General features: G+C 45.2%; 1 protein-coding gene across 4 annotated transcripts in view; it reads left to right on the top strand.

The window, feature by feature from the left end:
- MMRN1 (multimerin 1) overlaps window positions 1-12,200 on the top strand; it is a 68,965-nt gene extending 56,765 nt beyond the window's left edge. For 2 of the 4 annotated variants that reach the window (XR_014501810.1, XR_014501811.1), the window contains exons 7-9: window positions 6,439-6,588; window positions 10,378-11,129; window positions 11,178-12,200. Coding sequence is in view for 2 of the 4 variants with exons in the window: in XM_083398241.1 (XP_083254367.1) it covers window positions 6,439-6,588; window positions 10,378-10,799 (572 nt within the window). In the remaining 2 variants the exon portion in view is untranslated. Of the gene's footprint in view, window positions 1-6,438; window positions 6,589-10,377 lie in introns of all 4 variants that reach the window. The other 2 variants (XM_083398241.1, XM_083398242.1) reach the window with 1 other exon arrangement.
- Window positions 12,201-21,700: the final 9,500 nt, after the last annotated feature.

The raw sequence follows: 21,700 nt of genomic DNA on the forward strand, positions 1-21,700 counted from the left end.
TCTAAACCCCCTGCTGCTCTGACCCCTAAACCTTCCCCCCCTTCTACTCCCATAGTCTGAGTCTGAGCTTTTAGAAACCCAACAAGCCTTCTGGTGGAAATGGAGGGCACAAAATATTTATTCATTCTTACATTTGTGCCTCACTATTCCACTAAAGAGTCTACATGGTTCTCCTCTCCATTTTATCCTTGCCATGACACCCCTGTGAGGTAGATTAGGCTGGCCTGGCCGAGTGAGCTTCGTGGTTGAGTTGGGATTCGAACCCTGGACTCCCACCGTCCTAGGCTACCCAATATGCCACGCCGGCTCTCAAAAATCTTTAGCTGTAAATGCCAACCGCATCCGGTGGCATCCCAAACACCGAGGCGTCCCCTGTTGCTTTGTTGTTGTTCGGTGCCAAAGCGCCTTTGTGAACGTCTTTTGCACTCTGAGTTTTAATTGCGAGAGATTGATCGTTACCCTAATTCAGTTTGACTCTCCATGCTTCAACTTTGCATATTCAGTGCAATAGGGCAGGAGACAGATGAAAGGGGTTTTTGTTGTTGTTTGCAATTTAGCGCAGAGGGAAAGCACTGACTCTGTCTCGGAAAAAATGGAGTAGCTACAAGAGCAGCAACTTCTTATTGCTGCAGTACCAGAGGCCCTCCCCAAACCGAACTCTTGTCAGCGGGAGAGAGGGCAGCACATGCCATCCCTGCTCATTGAGTCCGTAGGTCCCCTTAGGTGATGGACAAAAATAAGCTGTTCGGCCATCCTGAAACAAATTGAAATAGCTTCCCATCATTATTACATTGGTTCACAGACTATTGAGACAGAGGCAATGTGGATCTTTTATTTACACAGAGCTGATAAGTGGCACACTGGTAGCCTCAAGCCATCGTCATACGATGCACATAGCATGCCCTGCAACATTCCCTCAAAAAGCTCAACTTTTGTGTCCGAATTTTTTACTTCTTGAAATATGGCAACCCTATTCCACCCCCAATAACCAGACAACATTGTTGTCTGAGCTCCTTTCAGATTACTTTTGTCCTCTCTCATACATCCCTTTTCGTTTCCCGCCACACACACTACTAAAGAGGATGGCACCATTTTGGCTGTATAAAGATCCAGAAGAGCCCGGATAGCTCCGTTGATTAGAACGTGGTGCTGATAATGGCAAGGTTGCAGGTTCGATCCCCATATGGAACAGCTGCATATCTCTTCATTGCAGAACGTTGGACTAGAATCAGCGGTTCTCAACCTGTGGGTCCCCAGATGTTGTTGGACTACAACTCCCATCATCCCTGAGCTCTGGCCTTGCTAGCCCAGAACCTTACTAGATGATCCTCAAGGTCCTTTCCAACTCTACAATTCTATGATTCTATGTAGAGGATAAACTCCTTATTAGTATGTGGAAGAAGTGGACCTGCAACAAAATGTTGCAGTATGATCAGTGTTCCAGTCAATCCACAATGACCGCGTCCAAGACACTTTGTTTCATTCCTGTTCCAACCCATCCATTTCTCTCTGTCTCTCTCTCTCTCTCTCTCTCTCTCTCTCACACACACACACACACACACAGCCAGTAGCATTCTATGGCTACTGAGCATGCTCAGTCTTCATTGGGCTGTCTTGAGATATGGTTCCTCACCCCCTTTTTGGTTTCTCACTCCCCCTGAAAAGCAGGACAGATGATCACACTAGAGAGGATAGGCCAAAGAGGGCTTCAAATGATGTAAAGGAAATTCACCTTAGTGTGGTACAGTGGTTAGAGTGTCAGACTAGGACCTGGGAGACCAGAGTTCAAATCCCCACTGACCTAGAAGCTCATTATTGTATACAATAAATCTCCGTCCACAGAGACAACTAGACCACTGTTTTGGGTTTCTCTTTATCTTCATCATATCTTCATCTCTTCATCTCTTTATCATATGGAAGTTGCAAGTGCCAGGGGTGTGGCTTTAGGGCGCTGCCTAGGGTGGCAGTTGACACACCGCCCGAAAAAGAAGATATGCACCACTGTAAAAGAGGACCACCAATCTGCATAGAATTTGCATGTGCTAATTTATATGCATCTAAATGCAAATTTGAAAATAATTAGCAGAATTTGAATTTCACAGAAGGGAAGCCAATTACTTACCCATGCAAATCACTCCCCTCAAATCTTTAAATTGATTTGCACCCCAATAAGATCACCCAAATAAGTTCTTACTCAATTAATTTATCACCGAGATCATCCAGAAATCAATCTGAAATCAATTTCCCTTTATTAACTACCCCCATTCAATTCAATCATCACATCATTACCCCACTAATAAAATTCAAAATAAATAGGGCGCACATTGTGATTCCCTTCAGGTGGTGGTGGTGGGATTTTTATTGCTAGTCAAGGTGGCCAGTGGGTGGTCTATCTTTTCCTTTTCTGTCCCCACCCACATTAAAATAGAAGGCAAATTAACTCGGTGTAGGGGCAACCATCTCTCTCTCTCTGTGTGTAACAAATTCCCTGGAAAGGAAATGAAAATTGCCCTTCTGAGATGCAGACGTTGAGGTTTCAGCTCACAGAGCATCATCAGTGAGTCTTTCTTTTGGCTCAAGTAAGTGGGGGGAAAGAAGAAGGAGAAAGCTGGACCATCCACTGGCACATTATCTCCTCCCGTGTCTCTGGCACTGGACATAGGGAAAATCTATTCCTGGATATCCATTTAAATATTGGGCTATTCCATAGGAGAGAGGACACCTTACCATGTTGCCCCTGCCCCACTCCTTCATCCATGCGCTAGCATACACTTGCAGGAGACTAGAATGCACATTTATGTATCACAACAAAATAGGAAATGCATCGCTGGTGAAGAGGGTGGATATTTACATAAAACTTGCGTATGCTAATCTATGTGCGTGGGAGCCAATTTAGAAAGTTATTTCTGTATAGGCATAGCTACAAACTTAGAAATGATGGCTGTCATTTAAAGAGTAAAATACAGCACATCTCCATAGAGTGGAAGATAGTGGCTAGGGCGCTCATGTGCCTGCTCAGTTCAGTTCTAAAGTCCTTGCACCTCTTTCTTTTGGTACTTCTTCTTTACACCAGACTTGGGCTGGACAGCCCTTCAAAGGGAAGACTGTCCTACAGGTCACAGTAGTGGGGATAAGCTGAAGAAGGGACTCAGAATGATGTCAAGGAGATATAATTTAGCTTACACTTTCCCCATAGTGTTGTGTAGTGGTTAGAGTGCCAAACTAGGGCCTGTGAGACCATGGTTTCAGCCAGTGGGGTGAGGACAGTCCAACCCAGGCCCTCAGCCTAACCTACTTCATAGGGTCGTTGTGAGGATAAAACGAGGGGGGCAAGAACCATGCACTCCTTGGAGGAAAAGGCAGTATATGCATGTCATAAATACATAAATGTGATGGGATTTTTGTTGCTGCTGCTGTTGTTATCAGGCAGCCTTAACCAAGCATTTTCCTTCCAGATGTTTTGGGCCACAACCCAAAGCTGGCTGGAGTTGATGGGAGTTGTACAGTGGTGCCTCAGGTTACATACGCTTCAGGTTACATACACTTCAGGTTACAGACTCCGCTAACACAGATATAGTGCTTGAGGTTAAGAACTTTGCCTCAGGATGAGAACAGAAATCGTGCTCCGGCGGCAGAAGGCCCCATTAGCTAAAGTGGTGCTTCAGGTTAAGAACAGTTTCAGGTTAAGTACAGACCTCCGGAACGAATTAAGTACTTAACCTGAGGTACCACTGTAATCTGAAACCTCTGGAAGGAAAAAGCTTGGTCAAGGCTAACATGAGGCATCTCCCATTTATGTGACCCTTACCTGTGGCCTGAAGCCATGCTGTCTAAACCTAGGTTTGCCCCCACAGTGAGAACATGCAGTAGCACCTGGTGTGTATGTTGATTTCCTCCAATCTCTGGGCAAACCCTAAATATGAAGCTAAGTGAGGCAGCTTTTCCTCTTCTTCTCTTGGCACTCGAACTGCACTCCTGCATTGCTTTATCCTGAGCCTTATTGTTGTGATAGATGAGATGCAATGTGTTCGCGGGGGGAAAGCGGCGAGAGAAAATAATTACTTAAGTCGGACAGAAACTCCTTGGCGTGTTGCAGTCCATAAACCTCATCTGTCTACCCCCAGGAGCAGTGTGTTGTGGGGGGAGGTCCCCCCCACTTTGCACAAAGCGCACAAAGCTTTGCATTCAGCCCGGCAAGCTCAAATCCATCACCGTCGAAGTGCTGCGACCGAGGAGCGCCATGGCATCTGAAATGACTGGGCTGGAAATTAAAGATAGCTCAGAGTGCCGATGAAGTGCCTGTGAAAAGAGGCAATTCCACACATCTGCCGGCAATCAGCGCTTATTCTGAAACACCCTTTTCATCACCCCACACCTAGCCTGCTTCTTGAGCGTTCCTGGGCTTTCTTTCTTTCAAGTTTCAGAGGCTGGCCCACTTGGCAATCTCATCGCAAGAATGTGCATACCCCTATTGTCACTGCGTAGGACTCTTAAGAGCTGGAATTGTTGAATAGTCTCCGGCAATTCAATTTGTCTAATCCCCAGATGACAGAGAGCTGTGATTTACAGTGGACAGTTCAAGGGGAAAGGGGAATTGTCCCTCACACTTCAGCCCGGTTTATCCATGGCATAGAATCAAGCGATAATCAAGTTTTGCTGTGATTGTACCTCTTCAGTCTGTAGGGATGCGGGTGGCACTGTGGGTTAAACCACAGAGCCTAGGACTTGCCAAGCAGAAGGTCGGCGGTTCGAATCCCTGCGACGGGGTGAGCTTCCGTTGCTCGGTCCCTGCTCCTGCCAAACTAGCAGTTCGGAAGAACGTCAAAGTGCAAGTAGATAAATAGGTACCACTCCAGCGGGAAGGTAAACGGCATTTTCGTGTGCTGCTCTGGTTTGCCAGAAGCAGCTTAGTCATTCTGGGCACATGACCCGGAAGCTGTACGCCGGCTCCCTCGGTCAATAAAGTGAGATGAGCACCGCAACCCCAGAGTCAGCCATGACTGGACCTAATGGTCAGGGGTCCCTTTACCTTTACCTTACCTCTTCAGTCTACGGCAGGTGGGATAAATCTTTGGCCCTGCAGATCCTGATGAACTGCAACCCCCATCGGACCCTGCAAGCATGACCAACGTCCAAGGATGATGGGAGTTGTAGTTCACCAACATATGGAAGATTTCCCACACCTGGCCTACAGATAGAAGCAGAGCCGGCCAGCCTTTGAAGTAGGGTGAGGTAGCTGCCTCAGGCGGCAGAAGCGCAAGAGATGGTGGTCCACCTGCCCCACCACTTCTGTCACCAGCAGAATGCCCCCTCTCACTGGAAGCATTCCAGTGTGTGGCGTTGTCTTCCCCACCCCTCAGTGATGGGGAGGGGACATTCCAACGCACCATGTTGCCACTTGTCTTCCCCACTCCTGGGGCAAAGAGGTGAGCATCAAAGCCTTGTGGAAATCTCACCGAGTTTGGCAAGCATGTGTCTGTTCTGGCATGCAGAGGAAGTGGAGGGCAGCAGTGTGGGGGCAGGAAGCGGTACATTCCGTTTTTCTCCTCTGGTGGCGAAACAGGGTGGGTCGCCCGTGAATAGGAGCTCTTTAGTACTTGCTAGTTTGCAAGGTGGCAGAGGGACCGGCACACTTACTTCTGCCATGTCTATAATGCGTTATCTCTACACCAGCAATGGTCAAACTTGGCCCGCCAGCTGTTTTTGGACTACAACTCCCATCATGCCTAGCTAACAGGACCAGTGGTCAGGGATGATGGGAACTGTAGTCCCCAAACAGCTGAAGGGCCAAGTTTGGCCATCACTGCTCTACACAGACACCTGCATGTGTTGAGAGCCTCCTGCTGAAGTACACAAATGGTATGATTCAGGTTTCTGTATGTGCAGATGCCCACCTCACATGGCATATTATGACTGGTAGAGCCTTTGCCCAATCTTTAATTTCAAGATGCTTCCAGCTCTGCCCTAGGATAATTGCATGGCCTGGGGCAAGCGACTCAAAGGGAGGTCCCCATCTGTAAAATGGGAGCAGGATTGTAAAGCGCTAAGTAGCATATAAATGAGGGATAAAATACTATTTGACAGTATGTTTCGACATGGAGGCTGGGACTGAGCGCTTCCCTCATGCCTTGGAGTGGCAGAAATGAGGAGCAATTAGCCAGTCGAGACCCAGTCAGTGGCAGCAAGCAGTGTCTGAATAAATTCCCCAGTGGCAAATAATATTAAGCAAAAACACCACTACCACACAATCCTAGGAAATGGTGTAATTTATATGCAAATAAACAATGGTGGTTGTCTTTCTCCCCATATCACCTCTAACTTGAGATTCAAATACAGCTAGGGAAGAGTTGGGGTGGGAAGCTGCAATCTGGAAGTCTTTGCAAAGCTGAAAGCTCCTTGCTTCTGTGCCTTCATGTCCTTCTCTCCCATTCAATGCAGGTGATTATCTGAGCTGCAGCAGCTCCCCGTGCCAAAATGGGGGGACCTGTGTCAATGAGAGGAAGAGCTTTGTCTGCGCTTGCCGCTATCCTTTCGGAGGAGCCAACTGCAGCACGAAGATGGTGGCGGAAAACGCTCCTACAAGTATAGGCGAGTATAAGTACGACCTAAGCCATCCCTTTGCCTGTGCCTCTTCTGCTATAGATCAGAGATTACGAGACCCAAGTTCTCTCTCCTAGTTCCTCTCGACAAAGGCTCCCCAGTGGCAGAGTCGTGGCTTTCTCTCTCTCCTTTAAAGCACTCGGTTCATGATGAGAGTCCGCAATCCCCCCGTTTTGATGCGTCCCACATCACAAAGTATAAAATTTGATTTCTTTCACAAGCCTGTCCATAAAAAAAAATAATAGCAAGCAGCTCTATGGAGGGATTGAACAAGATGGTTGTCAGCCGAGCTGCGCTATCATAAATAGGCCAGAGCAAGCTGGCAATTTTTTTGTTACAGAGGCTGTGAAATTGCATTATTGGGAAATTACGCGTTTGACTAAGGCTGCGCCTTCCATTTCAAAATAAAAATAAATAAATAAAAAAGACAACGGACATTCGAGCCTGAGGTCTGTGTGCACGTTAGCAGTTCCTTTCTCACATTCCCTCAGGAGGGGAGAAAATGGAATTGGTGCCTCTTGCCTGTGGTTTTTCATGAGTTCAGGAAAGGGTGTGAATCACACTAGTTTATGTACAATGAGATGCATGTTGGCTCTGTTATGTACTGAGTTCAATAGGATTCAGAATGCAGCAGTCTGATTGGTCCGCAGGAGCCACCCAATCCAGCTCCAGGTGGAAGGGAATCCACAACCTGATTGGCCTACAGGAGAATCCCGGAATTAGCCAATCACGTGGGGACTACTCTGTAAATAATGTATATAAGGCAGACATTCTGGGGGAACTCCCATTCCTCCTCACCACTATGAGCATGAAATCCACTCTCGACTTTGAGTATATTTCAGGCTCCATCTGCATGAAAGGGATCTCTGAAAAAGACTCATCCCTTCTTCGTGCAGCACATAGCTAAACTATGGAACACGCTCCAACAGGAGGCAGTGATGACCAGCATCTTGGATGGCTTTAAAAAAGGATTAGACAAATGTAATCATTTCACCATGCTGCTTGTGACATGTTCTCAGCACCATAAGTGCCGGCTCCCTGGGGCCCTGGGTGCCCAAGCACCCACAAAATTCCCCACGAAGGGGCCGGGCACCCACAAATTTTGGCACCAGAGCCATGCACGCTGCATGGCACACACGTCCCTGGACACCCACGGTCGTGGGGCCAAACTGGCACTCCTGCTCAGCTCCTTTGGACCATTTTGCAAAGTGTGCAAGCAACAACTCAGAGGAGATACTCAATAGGGAGCCACAGGCAGTCTCATGAGGACAGGCTCAGTTCCACGGTGGGTCCCTCCTTCATCACTTGGCAACCCTGGCAAACGTCCCTGACTGCAAAAGCAGCAGCCAGTGGCATCAGCCCTCCAATGGATCCGCCATTTTTCATTTCCCACAGTGACTCCAATGAAGCATCTTTCTGGGGCATTCTGGGAAATTAGAAGAGGAGCTCCCAGGCTCAGCTGCCCAGGGCAGTCATTGGGGTTGGGGGTAGAATCATAGAATTGTATAGTTGGAAGGGACCACGGCGGTCATCTATTCCAACATGTTGCAATGCAGGAATCTTTTGCCCAGTGTGGGGATACCTTGTGTTTGATCACAGTCACATCTTCCATTTTTAGGCATTCACCTCAAATTTATTAGATGTCTCCCTCCCAAAGTGATTTATGAAATGTCCCTTAAGTGAGTTACAACATTTGTAACAAAAATAATACAGTGGTACCTCAGGTTGCAGACGCTTCAGGTTACAGAAGCTTCAGGATACAGACTCTGCTAACTCAGAAATAATACAGTGGTACCTCGGGTTAAGTCCTTAATTCATTCCGGAGGTCCTGAAACTGTTCTTAACCTGAAGCACCACTAATGGGGCCTCCTGCTGCTGCCATGCCGCCAGAGCATGATTTCTGTTCTCATCCTGAAGCAAAGTTCTTAACCTGAAGCACAATTTCTGGGTTAGCGGAGTCTGTAACCTGAAGCGTATGTAACCTGAAGCGTATGTAACCCGAGGTACCACTGTACCTTGGGTTAAGAACTTTACCTCAGGATGAGAACAGAAATCATGCTTCGGCGGCACAGTGGCAGCGGGAGGCCCCATTAGCTAAAGCGGTGCCTCGGGTTAAGCAGAGTTTCAGGTTAAGAACGGACCTCCGAAACGAATTAAGTTCTTAACCCGAGGTACCACTGTAATGTGGGAGGAATTTGTGTCTGGGTTTGAGCTCTCGCACCAGCCTAGACTCTGCTCGTCCACAAATGTTCAGTTGAGCCATCACAGTGATGCTTGCTATAAAAATGAGCAAGCTGAGATTTGCATTCGGAATACATGAAATCTGTGTTTTATGCCTCTCTCAGCCACAATTTTGTCGTTTCTCAATCATTTTTTTACAGTGGTGCAGGCATTGGTTTATATGCTACGGGTGAAGGAAACGAAACAAAGGACATTTTTATTTCCCCATTTATTATTATTATTATTAAGCTTCCAAATCTCCCCAATCTTTGCTTGCGAGCAAAATTTTGGACATATGCAAGCATGTTACATTTATAAAAATCTGTGACACAGCCATTGGGGGGGGAAGAGAATGGCATGAAGGCTTTTCTTCTTAATAATGCAGCACAGTCAAGACTGAAATTTCCTTGCTGTTTCCGAAAAAAAGAAGCATTTTTTCCCCCTATTGGTGCGTTTGACGCTAATTGTGGAGAAAATTGCTTTCTATACAGTACTTAAGAATTCATTCCGCTTTTCTTCTTTAGCTTCTTGAGAACTTGACAGGAGGCCTGGGGGGAAAGTTTACAACCACCCCTGTGTCTGCAATACAGAGTTGATCCCATTTAAATAGGCAATTCCGCTTGAGGAGAAAACAACAAAAGGCAGATCTGGATGTTATGGCAGACGTGGGGTGAACGTCGAAAATAGCAGCCCTACATGTAGATCTTCCTGCTCGCCTGTACTTACACTCGCTCCGTAACATGACAGCATTGTGCTGGTTTCCTCACCTTTTTGCTTTGTACTATTGGCTGCTGTGGGGCAGGCAACAGGACAGGGTTCACAGTGAGGTAACAAGGAGAAGGGAAAAAGAGGAGGGAGAAGGTGTCTTATCAGCCCAACGTATTTCAAGTCTTATGACTCTTCCTCAGGCATAAAACAGCTAAACCAAGCATGAGTAGTTGTGGCCTTTAAACCCCTAAATGGCTTCGGCCCTGTATACCTGAAGGACCGTCTCCATCCCCATCGCTCAGCCCGGACACTGAGGTCCAGCACCGAGGGCCTTCTGGCGGTTCCCTCACTGCGAGAAGTGAGGTTACAGGGAACCAGGCAGAGGGCCTTCTTGGTGGTGGCACCCGCCCTGTGGAACGCCCTCCCACCAGATGTCAAAGAGAACAACAACTACCAGACTTTTAGAAGACATCTGAAGGCAGCCCTGCTCAGGGGAGTTTATAATGTTTGATGTTTTATTGTGGTTTTTATCATTTCTTGGAAGCTGCCCAGAGTGGCTAGGTCAACCCAGTCAAACACGAGGCATATAAATAATAAATTATTATAATTATTAACCTATAACTATGCTGGCTGGGGTCAGATGAGGTTTTAGGTATTTCAACTTTGAGGTCTCCTCGACCTTCGTTTCTGAGTTTCATTGGATGTTATAGGGAAGACGGAAAGAAATACACATTTGTCTGGCAATTTCAATAGCAGATCCATGATTGCCATAACATCTAGCTTCACCCAATGGTTCTAGCAAATGTGCTTATCTTTGCATTATGTTTGTCCCCCCCTCCCCCCTTGCAGATTTTACAAAAGGATCTTACAGATATGCACCAATGGTGGCCTTCTTTGCTTCGCACACCTACGGAATGAATACTCCTGGCCCTATTCGATTTAACAATCTGGATGTCAACTATGGGTCTTCCTATGTCCCAGCAAATGGACGGTTCCGTGTGCCATACCTTGGCATTTATGTCTTCGAATACACCATTGAATCAAACAGCCCGCTCCTCTCAGGCTACCTAGTGGTCGACGGAATAGACAAGCTGGGCTTTCGGTCTGAAAACACGAAGGAGAACAAATACCTGGAGAGAGTGGTTACTGGAGATGCCTTACTGGAACTGAACTACGGGCAAGAAGTCTGGCTCAGGCTGGCAACAGGCTCTATCCCAGCCAAATACCCACCTGTCACCACATTTACCGGCTACATATTGTACCGCACATAAATTCCATTCCATAGAAAAGCGGTCACCCACAATGGAAACTCTTCTCCTTTGCTTCTAATAAAATTAACTCTTGTTTGAGGCTGCCATCTTTTCTTTTAACAGCTGCATGATAGGCAGAAATGAGGCATGAAACCTCTTTCCCAAATCAGCATCTTCGTGCTGTAGGAAGCAACATTCTGCCTGCCACACAGATGTTAAAAGCAGGGAGGGCCTTGTGGAAAATAGGTGTTGAGGCCCATCTCATTAGATAGTTACCTGAATGTCAAATTTTGAAAACAGCCAGCTGTCCCATTGCACCTTTGATGGGCAAAATGGAGGTATTTGTAAATTGTTGTTGTTTAGTCATTTAGTCATGTCCGACTCTTCATGACCCCATAGGTCTCTCATAGTTCTAGGCACACCATCAGCTGAATGTCTTCAGTATGTCCATTATTTTTATGCAACTATTTTGCACCAGTATAAAAGAAATGTACAAGAAGTTATGCATGTTATCACCATTGTTTAAGTGAATTTGATTTCAGTTCCTTTCAAGATTCATGTGACGCAGGTCACCAGTGGGTAAAACTTAAGCCTTGCTTTTATGGTCCACCAGCCAGTTGTACAATAGTGGCTCAGGGTGGGGGCAGACATACACTAAGTTTTTAGGGACCTCTGAATGCATGCTTAAGTCTGGAACTGAGCTTACTGCCCTGTCACACAAGGATCCACTCCTGGATTCTCTCCCATTTTTCTTCAGTTCAGCCTTGCACTTCAGGGTGTGGAAAGCTTTTTTGTTGCTGCTCTTGTCAAGCTACTGAGATTCCAAAACACATGTAGTGTCTACTGCAAATCACTCAGTAGATTCCTTCTGCCCACCCTGTTTGCTCATGTACTGGGCAGATCATGATGACACCATTTTCGATTTTGGGAGGAAGCTGTTGGGATGGCGGGTGCCATCGAGCTGGGAAGGGCACCACTTTGTGATTGGAATGGTTACATAAACAGACCAGCAGAATGGGGCTGCATCACTGGGAGATTTTCCCAACCCAATGGGTCCACTTCTGTGAAAGGGGCGTGCTTAGGAAGCACCTAAGCTTTGGAATCCTGGGTCCAAAATGGCCAGATATCATTAGGTTTCACTCTTCATTTGGTTACATAGAATACTTACTTGAAGAAGCAATGTGCACATAGGCCAAATAAAACCATGCCTGCATATATACTCAATTGGCTTCTGTTTAGTCTCACCACCACCCTTTCATTTTTCTTTGTTCATACCCAAATTTGTAGCTGGTCAGACATGTAAGGTATTCACATTTTACTTTGAAAAGATTCCATCTAAACAGCAGAATTCCAGGAAGTGTAAATTCTCTGTAATTGCGAACGTCCTATAAGTTTTTAATAAATTGTGTGGTGCACACTGAACAGATTAAGAAATCAGTCAGAGCACAAAAAGAAATGTGATGCTATGAGGCAACTGAATGGAAGTAGTCAGGGCCAGGCCAAGACATTTTGGTGCCTGAGGCAAAGGACAAGAGAGTGCCCGCTCCCTGGTCCATGTGCAGAAACCAGCTGGGCTGCCACTTGAACCTTAACACTAGTGATGGAATAGTGTCATCCCATGCCGCCTGCCCAGCACCTCTTTCTTGAGGGGTATACCTCCTTCTGATGAATGGTAGGGCCGGCCCTGATGGTAGTTTCTCTTGCTTTAAAAATAGCAGCAATAATTGTTGAGGTGGGGATATATATATATATATATATATATATATATATATATATCCTAATTCAAGGGAGTTATATGATTTACACAGTACACCACTCACAGGGGAGAGCTTTGATGAAAACCTGATCAACAATCCATATATTTAATCTGCGGCTCATAAATTAGACAATTAATAGCACCAATTAAGTGGTTAACACATTCATTCCCCCCTCACTTCCTGCTGGGTCATATTCTCTGATAATGAATCCATGATGCCTAAAATGTTAGGCAAAAAAAAAGTGTGTGGGAGACTGCGGCAAAGCAACTGTATATTATTTACAACTGCTGTTGAGAATAACACCGGCTCAGCTCATGCTTTGCTTTTTTAATCCTGTCTTCTGTTTATAAAAGTAATCTCCAACACACCATGAACTCTGAATATATATATATATATATATATATATGCAGGTTTTGGTGTCCTCGGGTGTCTTCCCGTGTAAAAGTTGGGGTGTCTAGGCGACGTTTCGACGAGGTCTCACTCGTCATCTTCAGGCTGGTGCTTTCGGCTTCTTGTTACTGGAACAGAGCTTGTTCCAGTAACAAGAAGCCGAAAGCACCAGCCTGAAGATGACGAGTGAGACCTCGTCGAAACGTCGCCTAGACACCCCAACTTTTACACGGGAAGACACCCGAGGACACCAAAACCTGCATTCCTGTACCCGTGAAAATCTACGAAAGCATATATATATATATATATATATATATATATTCCAACCATTTCTTTCATCAGCTGCACCTTATCTTTCTGTAAATACTTAAAATCCCCCATTTGTCACTAACCTATCCTAGCGTATCATTGAATTTTATCAAATGTCGTGCCCACATGGCTAAATCCCTCCCCACCCCTTGTATGACTTTGTCAGTTTAATAACCTGTTTAGCCCTCTTTATTCCTGCCATGGATAGGGCTAAATAGCGTGGAAATTACTCTGCGGATGAAATTCAAATGACCCACCAGAGACTGCGTCTCTCTCTTTAAATATGACTTTCACTGCCCTTCCTGCCCTCCCTGCTTAATCCTTCAAGCCAGGTCTCCATCTTCAGAGTTGCTAATTGTTTTCTTCTAAAGTCCATTTCTTGATAAGGCTCTCTTGTTGTATATTTTCCTCCTTGATACCAACAAATTTCGTTTCCCCAGAGCAGACCTCTGACCTATAACCCTTTCAAATAAACGCATTTACTGAGAGTATACCTATAATGAAAACCGCACCCAATTTGCTTATTGAAAAAAATAACACATATACACACTTCTCCATAGTTGTCCTCTTGAAGCTTGTTGGTTACGAGTAATAATTTAACAGATGGATATTAAGACAACATAATGTTTCTAAGAGCGATGCAAGTCTTTTGAGAGTTCTGTTGCTGCCGTCAAAAAATACTATGGACGCATCTTTTTATTATTATTATTATTATTATTCTTTTGGAATAAACAAGAATTAACAAAACCAAAAAACACCACGTCTGCAGTCTTTGTCATGTTGGTTTGCGTACAGAACACACAGAGAGCAAGCACAGTTTGTGGACACCTCCAGGACCCCAGAATTAATGGCCCCTTCAAATTAAGGCATCCCCCAAAAAATGAATATTGAGCAAATTGGCTTCTGGCTCCTCCTTCTCCACTACCTATTAACAAATGTTACGTCTTCAACTCCTCCTCCCAGTCTGCTCCATCTTCCCCCTCTGACCGCACATCACCTTCTTCCCTTGGGGGTTCCCCAGCTGGTGCCTCCCACCAGTCCTCTGCATCCAGCCAGTCCATGACCACAACATCCCCTTTGCAGATGTCTCTGCTAACATGCAGTTAGATATAGGTAAGAGGTCCCATTACCCCCTGGCAAATAGAAGGGGAAGAAATGGAGGCAGTGAGAGATTTTACTTTCTTGGGCTCCATGATCACTGCAGATGGTGACAGCAGTCACGAAATTAAAATACACCTTCTTCTTGGGAGAAAAGCAATGACAAACCTAGACAGCATCTTAAAAAGCAGAGACATCACCTTGCCTACAAAGGTCCGTATAGTTAAAGCTATGGTTTTCCCAGTAGTGATGTATGGAAGTGAGAGCTGGACCATAAAGAAGGTTGATGGCCAAAGAATTGATGCTTTTGAATTATGGTGCTGGAGGAGACTCTTGAGAGTCTCATGGACTGCAAGAAGATCAAACCTATCCATTCTGAAGGAAATCAGCCCTGAGTGCTCACTGGAAGGACAGATCCTGAAGCCGAGGCCACCTCATGAGAAGAGAAGACTCCCTGGAAAAGACCCTGAGGTTGGGAAAGATTGAGGGCACAAGGAGAAGGAGACGACAGAGGACGAGATGGTTGGATAGTGTTCTTGAAGCTACCAGCATGAGTTTGACCAAACTGCAGGAGGCAGTGGAAGACAGGAGTGCCTGGCGTGCTCTGGTCCATGGGGTCACGAAGAGTCGGACACGACTAAACGACTACACAACAACAACAAAGAGGGGCCAGCAGAAGATGTTATGTTATTTCCTGTTCCCTGCACATGAGAAGCTTATACTTCTTCTCTTCTTTGGCGATCACTCATAGCCAAGTAAGATTGTCTTCCATGAACACGGTCTTAACAGTGGGAGAAACTTATAAGCACAGCCTGAATAAGTCTATAGTTTAATATGGTCCCTGCCATCTATTGGTGATTCTGCAACAATACATAACTCCATTAATAAAACTCCATTAATAAAAAATAAAATAACTGGGATGGTGTCTGTTGTTCTTAAGCAAATTATAGATGCTTTCGGCATTGCTGTATCCCAAATTGATCTCGACTTGAATTCTGTGCTGATTTTCAGCTGGCAGTGCAGAGACACTGGAAGGAGAAACTTCTTTTGTCTGCTGATGTTCCCTTATCGGAAGGAACTAATTGGAGATCGTAAATCGCTAACAGTAAGCTAAGCCCAGCTTGCTGTGTCACCCATCAATTGCAATCCCATTAAAACAGCCCTATTGCAGCACACATCATCAGGTGCATAGAGATTCATTAGTAATGCTGTCTCTGTGGCAGCTGGATAAACCTTAGCATAATGCAAAGGTGATCGTCCCCAGCCCTGTTCCCATCATGATTAAGGATGGGGAGGAATTTGGTTCAGTTCACATTTCAATGTGAATCCATCTATTGGCACATCCCAAGAACTAAAATGCAGCTGTCCTTCCAAGTTCACACCTCTGAATTTTGCAATTCAGTTCTAAAAGGAGAAGAAGAAGTCTATATTAGAGGTAAGTATGCATGGAAATGCAGACATTCATGTGGAAATACAGCACGCCAAAAATGCCTTAAATCAGCTTGCAGAAATGTGCACATTACGACAAAGTTGCATACAAAAAAAAAATGTACCTATTAATGAAAGGCACATTGAAATGCTGGTGAATTTTTAGGAGGATTTTTAAAAAATCCACAAACTGATGCAGAAATGTAATGAACTGAATTTAAAATGGGATAAATATCTGACCATGCACATTGCTACCAAGCCACACCCAACTGCAGATGTGGCTCCCTTAATGCTGTACCATCAACTAGTGAACCATCCTAGAGTGTCTCCCAGAATGGCACCACAGCCCATTTCCTTCCTGGGTCCGGCTCACTTCTTTTACCATTACAGCAAGTCTAGGAACAGGGAAGGAGGGCTACCAGGCCTATCGACACCTTGGTCTCAGGAAGCATTTGTCATTGACCATAGCTGCAGATCAATAAAATCGGTCAGGCTAACCATTATGCAGAAGAGAGTGAAATCAATCACCCCAGCTTCCTGCAGATCTTTCTCTCCACCTTCCCAGCTTCCCCATTGCTACTGTCTTTAAGCATAAGTGCAAATAGCCTCTCCTGCAGCACATTCGTTTTATGCTTTCCCTGATAATCCAAGTGTGAGCGCTTATCTCTTCCCCAAAGCTCAAAAAACTGTAGCCAAGTCCGGCATCCGGCACATAGCAGGCTGCCTCCTCTGTATATTTGGATAGCCCAATTACCATGGCAACATTTTTATCTGCTTTGGCTTTGACAAGCCCATCCAATTTATCGTGGCGCTTTGCACGATTCTTTCCTCACTTATGCCAAGTGAGCCATCCTTGAAAGTGTTTGTCAGCACGTCACTTTTCCAAACACTTTGTTGCAAGCTGCAGGTTTTACAAGAAGCAATATATCCTATTTCCCTGGCTTAACAGTACCAGTTGCACACTTTATTTACAAGCCCCCAGTAGTAAAATAATAATAATAATGAAAGAGAATGGGTGACTTTGAACATAGTTATCTGGACAGATGGCTACCTTCATGGAATAGAGATGTGCAAATCTGTCAATTTCAGTTTCTCTTAATCTCTCCTCTTCAGTTTTCCACATTTCTTGATCAGTTTGTGACTTTAAAAAAAAAAGTCCTCCTGAAAATTAACCAGCATTTTATTTCAAATTTCTCCTCATATACACATATCCAATTTTCCTAATATACATGTTTTGCAAAGCAATGCTATTATTATTTGTCGCTTTTTTTTAATAAAAAAAAGTGAATTCAAAGTGACTTTTAAAACAACCCTTAAAATCAAGTATAAAAATGAGAGTGAAAACATCCTAAAATGCTCACCAAAAATGTATATAGACTCATAGAAATGTAGAGTTGGAAGGTACCCTGAGGATCATCTAGACCAACCCCTGCAATGCAAGAATCTCAACTAAAGCATGCATGACAAATAAATAAATGATGCTCCACACATGTATATTAGCTTCACTAGTATGTGCATTAGTAAGCACACTTTAACTTGATATATCCACTCTGGTATACACTGCTTGACGGGACTACTGCATCTCAGAAGTCAGAGAAGTGCAAATTTTGTAGGATGGCTGTGTTTTGGTTCACATATTGTTCTGGAAAGCATGAATCAGATTTACCTTTAAATGTAAACTGCACTGAATTTATCCCTCAACCTATCCATTCTTAAGGAAATCAGCCCTGAGTGCTCACTGGAAGGGCAGATCCTGAAGCTGAGGCTCCAGTACTTTGGCCACCTCATGAGAAGAGAAGACTCCCTGGGAAAGATCCTGACGTTGGGAAAGATGGAGGGCACAAGGAGAAGGGGACGACAAAGGATGAGATGGCTGGACAGTGTTCTTGAAGCTACCAGCATGAGTTTGACCAAACTGCGGGAGGCAGTGGAGGACAGGAGTGCCTGGTGTGCTCTGGTCCATGGGGTCACAAAGAGTCGGACACGACTAAATGACTAAACAACAACAAAACTATAGAAAGAATGGAGCCAATGGCAATAAGTGGAGCCGCTCTCAATAACAAAACTAACCTCCCAAGAAAGAAAAATCTGGAGGCTGTGATTGTGACAAGTAAATAGATGACAATGTAAAACACTAATTTTTGTAGTGAAAGTTGAAATGAACTTGGTGGGATGTTTGTTACATTTCTTTAAGAACACTGTGAAGAGTATGCCAGCAGGGAAACAAATCCCGGTGTTGCGCATTCTTACCATTGCAAAAATTCCGCTTACCTTCAGCGATAACATGGGGTTGCAGTACAGCGATGCCCCCAAATTCTCTACTGCCCCTTACAACTGGGTCCCTCAGCTGGCAGAAGATGCAACAGCGTCTCCGCCAGCTGAGGAACTTTGAATTTGGCCCGACAGCAGATTAGCCTATAGCAGGCGGGTTTGGGATGGGCATGCTCTGGGGGGGCAAGAGCTGAGTGGGCCCCTTGAGGACTTCACTCAGGTCTGCTCCCCGGGGGTAAAAAGAGTGCCAGTCCCTCAGCCGGCACTCAGTCTGGAGACCGTGGAAATGTAATCAAAGACTCTTTAAGACAGAACTGGTTACTAAATGGACTGCTTAATGAAGGATTCTGAAAACTACAAAAATCTAAATAGCCAGGCAATTTGGTACATTAGACAAATGATTGGTTTAAAGGTTTAGAAACAGATTCATGCTATTATGGAATGTTAGAGGAAAGGATAAAAATTGTAAGGTAATGCAAGGTGTAGATGGAGATGTTCACTTCCTTATTCCCTTACACGGCAAGGCTCTAGCTCAGTGCTGTAGAAGTAGTCAGTTCACTCCCCAATGGTATCTTCAGATAGGTCTGGGAGTGACCCTGGCCTGAAAGCCTGGAAGCCACTGCCCATCCATGTAGACCAGGGTTTCCCAAACTTGGGTCTCCAGCTGTTTTTGGACTACGATTCCCATCATCCCTGATCACTGGTCCTGCTAGCTAGGGATGGTGGGTGTTGCAGTCAAAAAACAGCTGGAGACCCAAGTTTAGGAAAGCCTGGTGTGGACACCACTGAGCTGGGAGGACCAATGGTCTGACTCAGTAGAAGGCAGCTTCCACAGTTGCTATGAGTAATTGACTAACATTGCGTGGATGTGGCTTCAAAAACTAATGGTTGGAGCAAGTTGGATGTAGAGTAAGTGGCAATGTGAACATGCCCATTGACCCATCTAAGATCAGTATTGTCTACACTGAAGGTAAGAGGAGGAAAAGCTGTTAGGATTCTTGCTCTGATCCTAACAGAAGCTGCATGGTACAGTGGTGATTGTCTCTTTCTTATGTTTTAAACGTTTCAGATCTGTCCGATGAGTTGCTAAAACCTCAAGGACGGCCCCTCCCCATATGAACTGACCCACACCCTGCACTCATCATCCAAGGCCCTCCTTTGTGTGGCTCCTCCACATGAGGTCCAGAGGGTGGTAACACGAGAATGGGTCTTTTCTGCTGTGGCTCCTTATCTATGACCTTTTAAACTGTGCATGAGGGGGTATTTTTGTGTTTTTATATTGCGTGAATTGCAGCACAGCTAAGGGACCAGTGCCTAAAAATGATTCCTACAGCCCATTTCTGTGAGGGTCAATTAATTAAGTAGCACCATCAGCACTGCATGTTTTGACTGACTCAGCTGGCATAAGCAATGGAAAGAAGACATGACATCTCTCCGCCCTTTTGAGTTCATAATCTGAATTTTAACAGGCAGCTGACAGAGGGAGGGTAGCTGTCTGGTTACTGATAACTTTCTGGGGCCACCAAGCTGGGCCCCACAGGTCCAAGACACTGTGGCAGCACAATGGTTACAGCACCTGGCTTCCCTCCTCAGGCACAAGACTCCACATTTTCCATGGATTTTCCTCATTTTTCCACATTTTCCTCTCTCATTCTCCTATCCAGGCCTGCATAATTTGCAGGGTTCACCAAGATAAAGACAGCCGACCAGTGACTTGATCATATATATATACTGTATATACAATGGTACCTTGGGTTACAGACGCTTCAGGTTACATACGCTTCAGGTTACAGACTCCGCTAACCCAGAAATATTACCTCGGGTTAAGAACTTTGCTTCAGGATGAGAACAGAAAACGTGCTCCGGCGGCGCAGTGGCAGCAGGAGGCCTCATTAGCTAAAGTGGTGCTTCAGGTTAAGGACAGTTTCAGGTTAAGAACGGACCTCCGGAATGAATTAAGTACTTAACCCGAGGTACCACTGTATGCTCCTTTTCTTCCTTAGCAAAACCAGGGAGTTATTCACACGCTGGATATGACACACTACAGCTGAGGAGGCTTCAAGAACAGGATGGCCCACTGACAGAAAACGTCCAACCGTGGCTAAAGGAAACCACTGCTGTTTGTATCTGCATGGTGCTGGTCCACCTATTCTCCATGTGTGCTTCAGGAAGATGGTAGGAAAGGTTGACTGTGTGAATAGTCCCCATTTGATTCCTGAGTCACCATTAGAAACTTGGTTCTATGTGCTTTCAAGGAAATGTTTCGAAAGCAGACACGATTTAAACACAAACCCCCCACGTCAAGGAAAGACGCCATTTCTCTGAGACGCCTTGGATCTCTTCTTCATACACAACAAAGCTCTAACGGGAGAAGGGAAAAGTAGCAAGTATTATATTAGCATTGTTAATTACGTGCTGACAGGGTACTTTGCATTTTACAAGACAAAGATAAAGACGCAGGTTCCTGGCCTGATGAGCTTGTAATGTAAAAATCAAACTCTCATCGACTGATCGTACTATGAATGTATCACCCAGTTACCTAGCAACTTCCAAGACCTGATTAACCCTTTTTTTAAAGGGTGTGAAACGTACAACACTTCAGAAAGTGAATTCCCAAGTGGTTTTTACCTAATCTTACGCATGTCAGCTTCGTGCTTTCCCTGTCCCCAACCAACGGTTAACAGGAACTAGCCCCGAGTATTAATCAGAATGTGATATTAACACCCGTGTGAGCAATGCCCCCCCCTCAATTTCCCTTTTCTTCTCTATTACAAGAAGACCTTGAGATTATTTATTGTTCTACAGAGAAGTTTTGTCGTAGTTTTCAGTCCTTCCACACAACTCATTTGAGTTTGTTCACTCATTCGTTTTGCAGCGCTCTCCCCACCTGGTTGCTTCAGGACTGCTTAAATTTCTCCATCTTGTGTTGGCCCACAGATTATGTAGATACCAGCATCAGCCGGCAGGTAAAGGTGGCAGAGCTTACCTGAATTCATGTCACCAGCATCGCAAGGATGAGATGAGGCAGTGGCAAGGTCAACACAGCATAGAGGCCCTAGTGGTAGGTGGCCTTCACCCCCTGCTGCAAACTTTATTTAGACCTCCTATTTGCATTTTGGGGGAGCTCCCATTGATAGGAGTAAGAAATAGCTTCTGTTGATATCTCCTGTTTGGATCAGGATCGAAGAGTCATGATGACCTTATCCCTGAGCAATCGCAAGAAGCATAAGAGCCAACTCCTAGGGGCCAAGGTCCCTTCAGATCCACAAATAAAATACTGGTATTTGAGGGGGCTGGATGCTTCCCAAAGTTGATGGGCATTGCCATTTAAATGGTGTATGTGCACCGTGTCTCAGGCACCATGTCATTTTATCCAAGTTGGCACCTCTGACAAGAAGCATTTTCCAGAGAGCACAGGTCTGCAGCAAATTCAACTGCTGAGAAGGTGAAATCACGTCTCAAAAACTATTCCATTATTACTGGGATATGTGTGGAGCTTCCCCTGAATCACTTAGAACTCCACAGAGGCCCTTTGTCAACACCATTCAACACAAGAAGGTTCAAATGGCCATGCCAAGGTTGCAGTGGAGAATAGGAGGTCCAGGACAGTTCTTGACAGTAGGTAAAAAAAGCTAAGGTCAAGGACGCCTGGACGGTTAAGTCCAGTCA

The sequence above is a fragment of the Podarcis tiliguerta genome, assembly GCF_965153285.1.
Source record: "Podarcis tiliguerta genome assembly, chromosome: 9".
In the NCBI taxonomy this organism is placed as follows: Eukaryota; Metazoa; Chordata; class Lepidosauria; order Squamata; family Lacertidae; genus Podarcis; species Podarcis tiliguerta.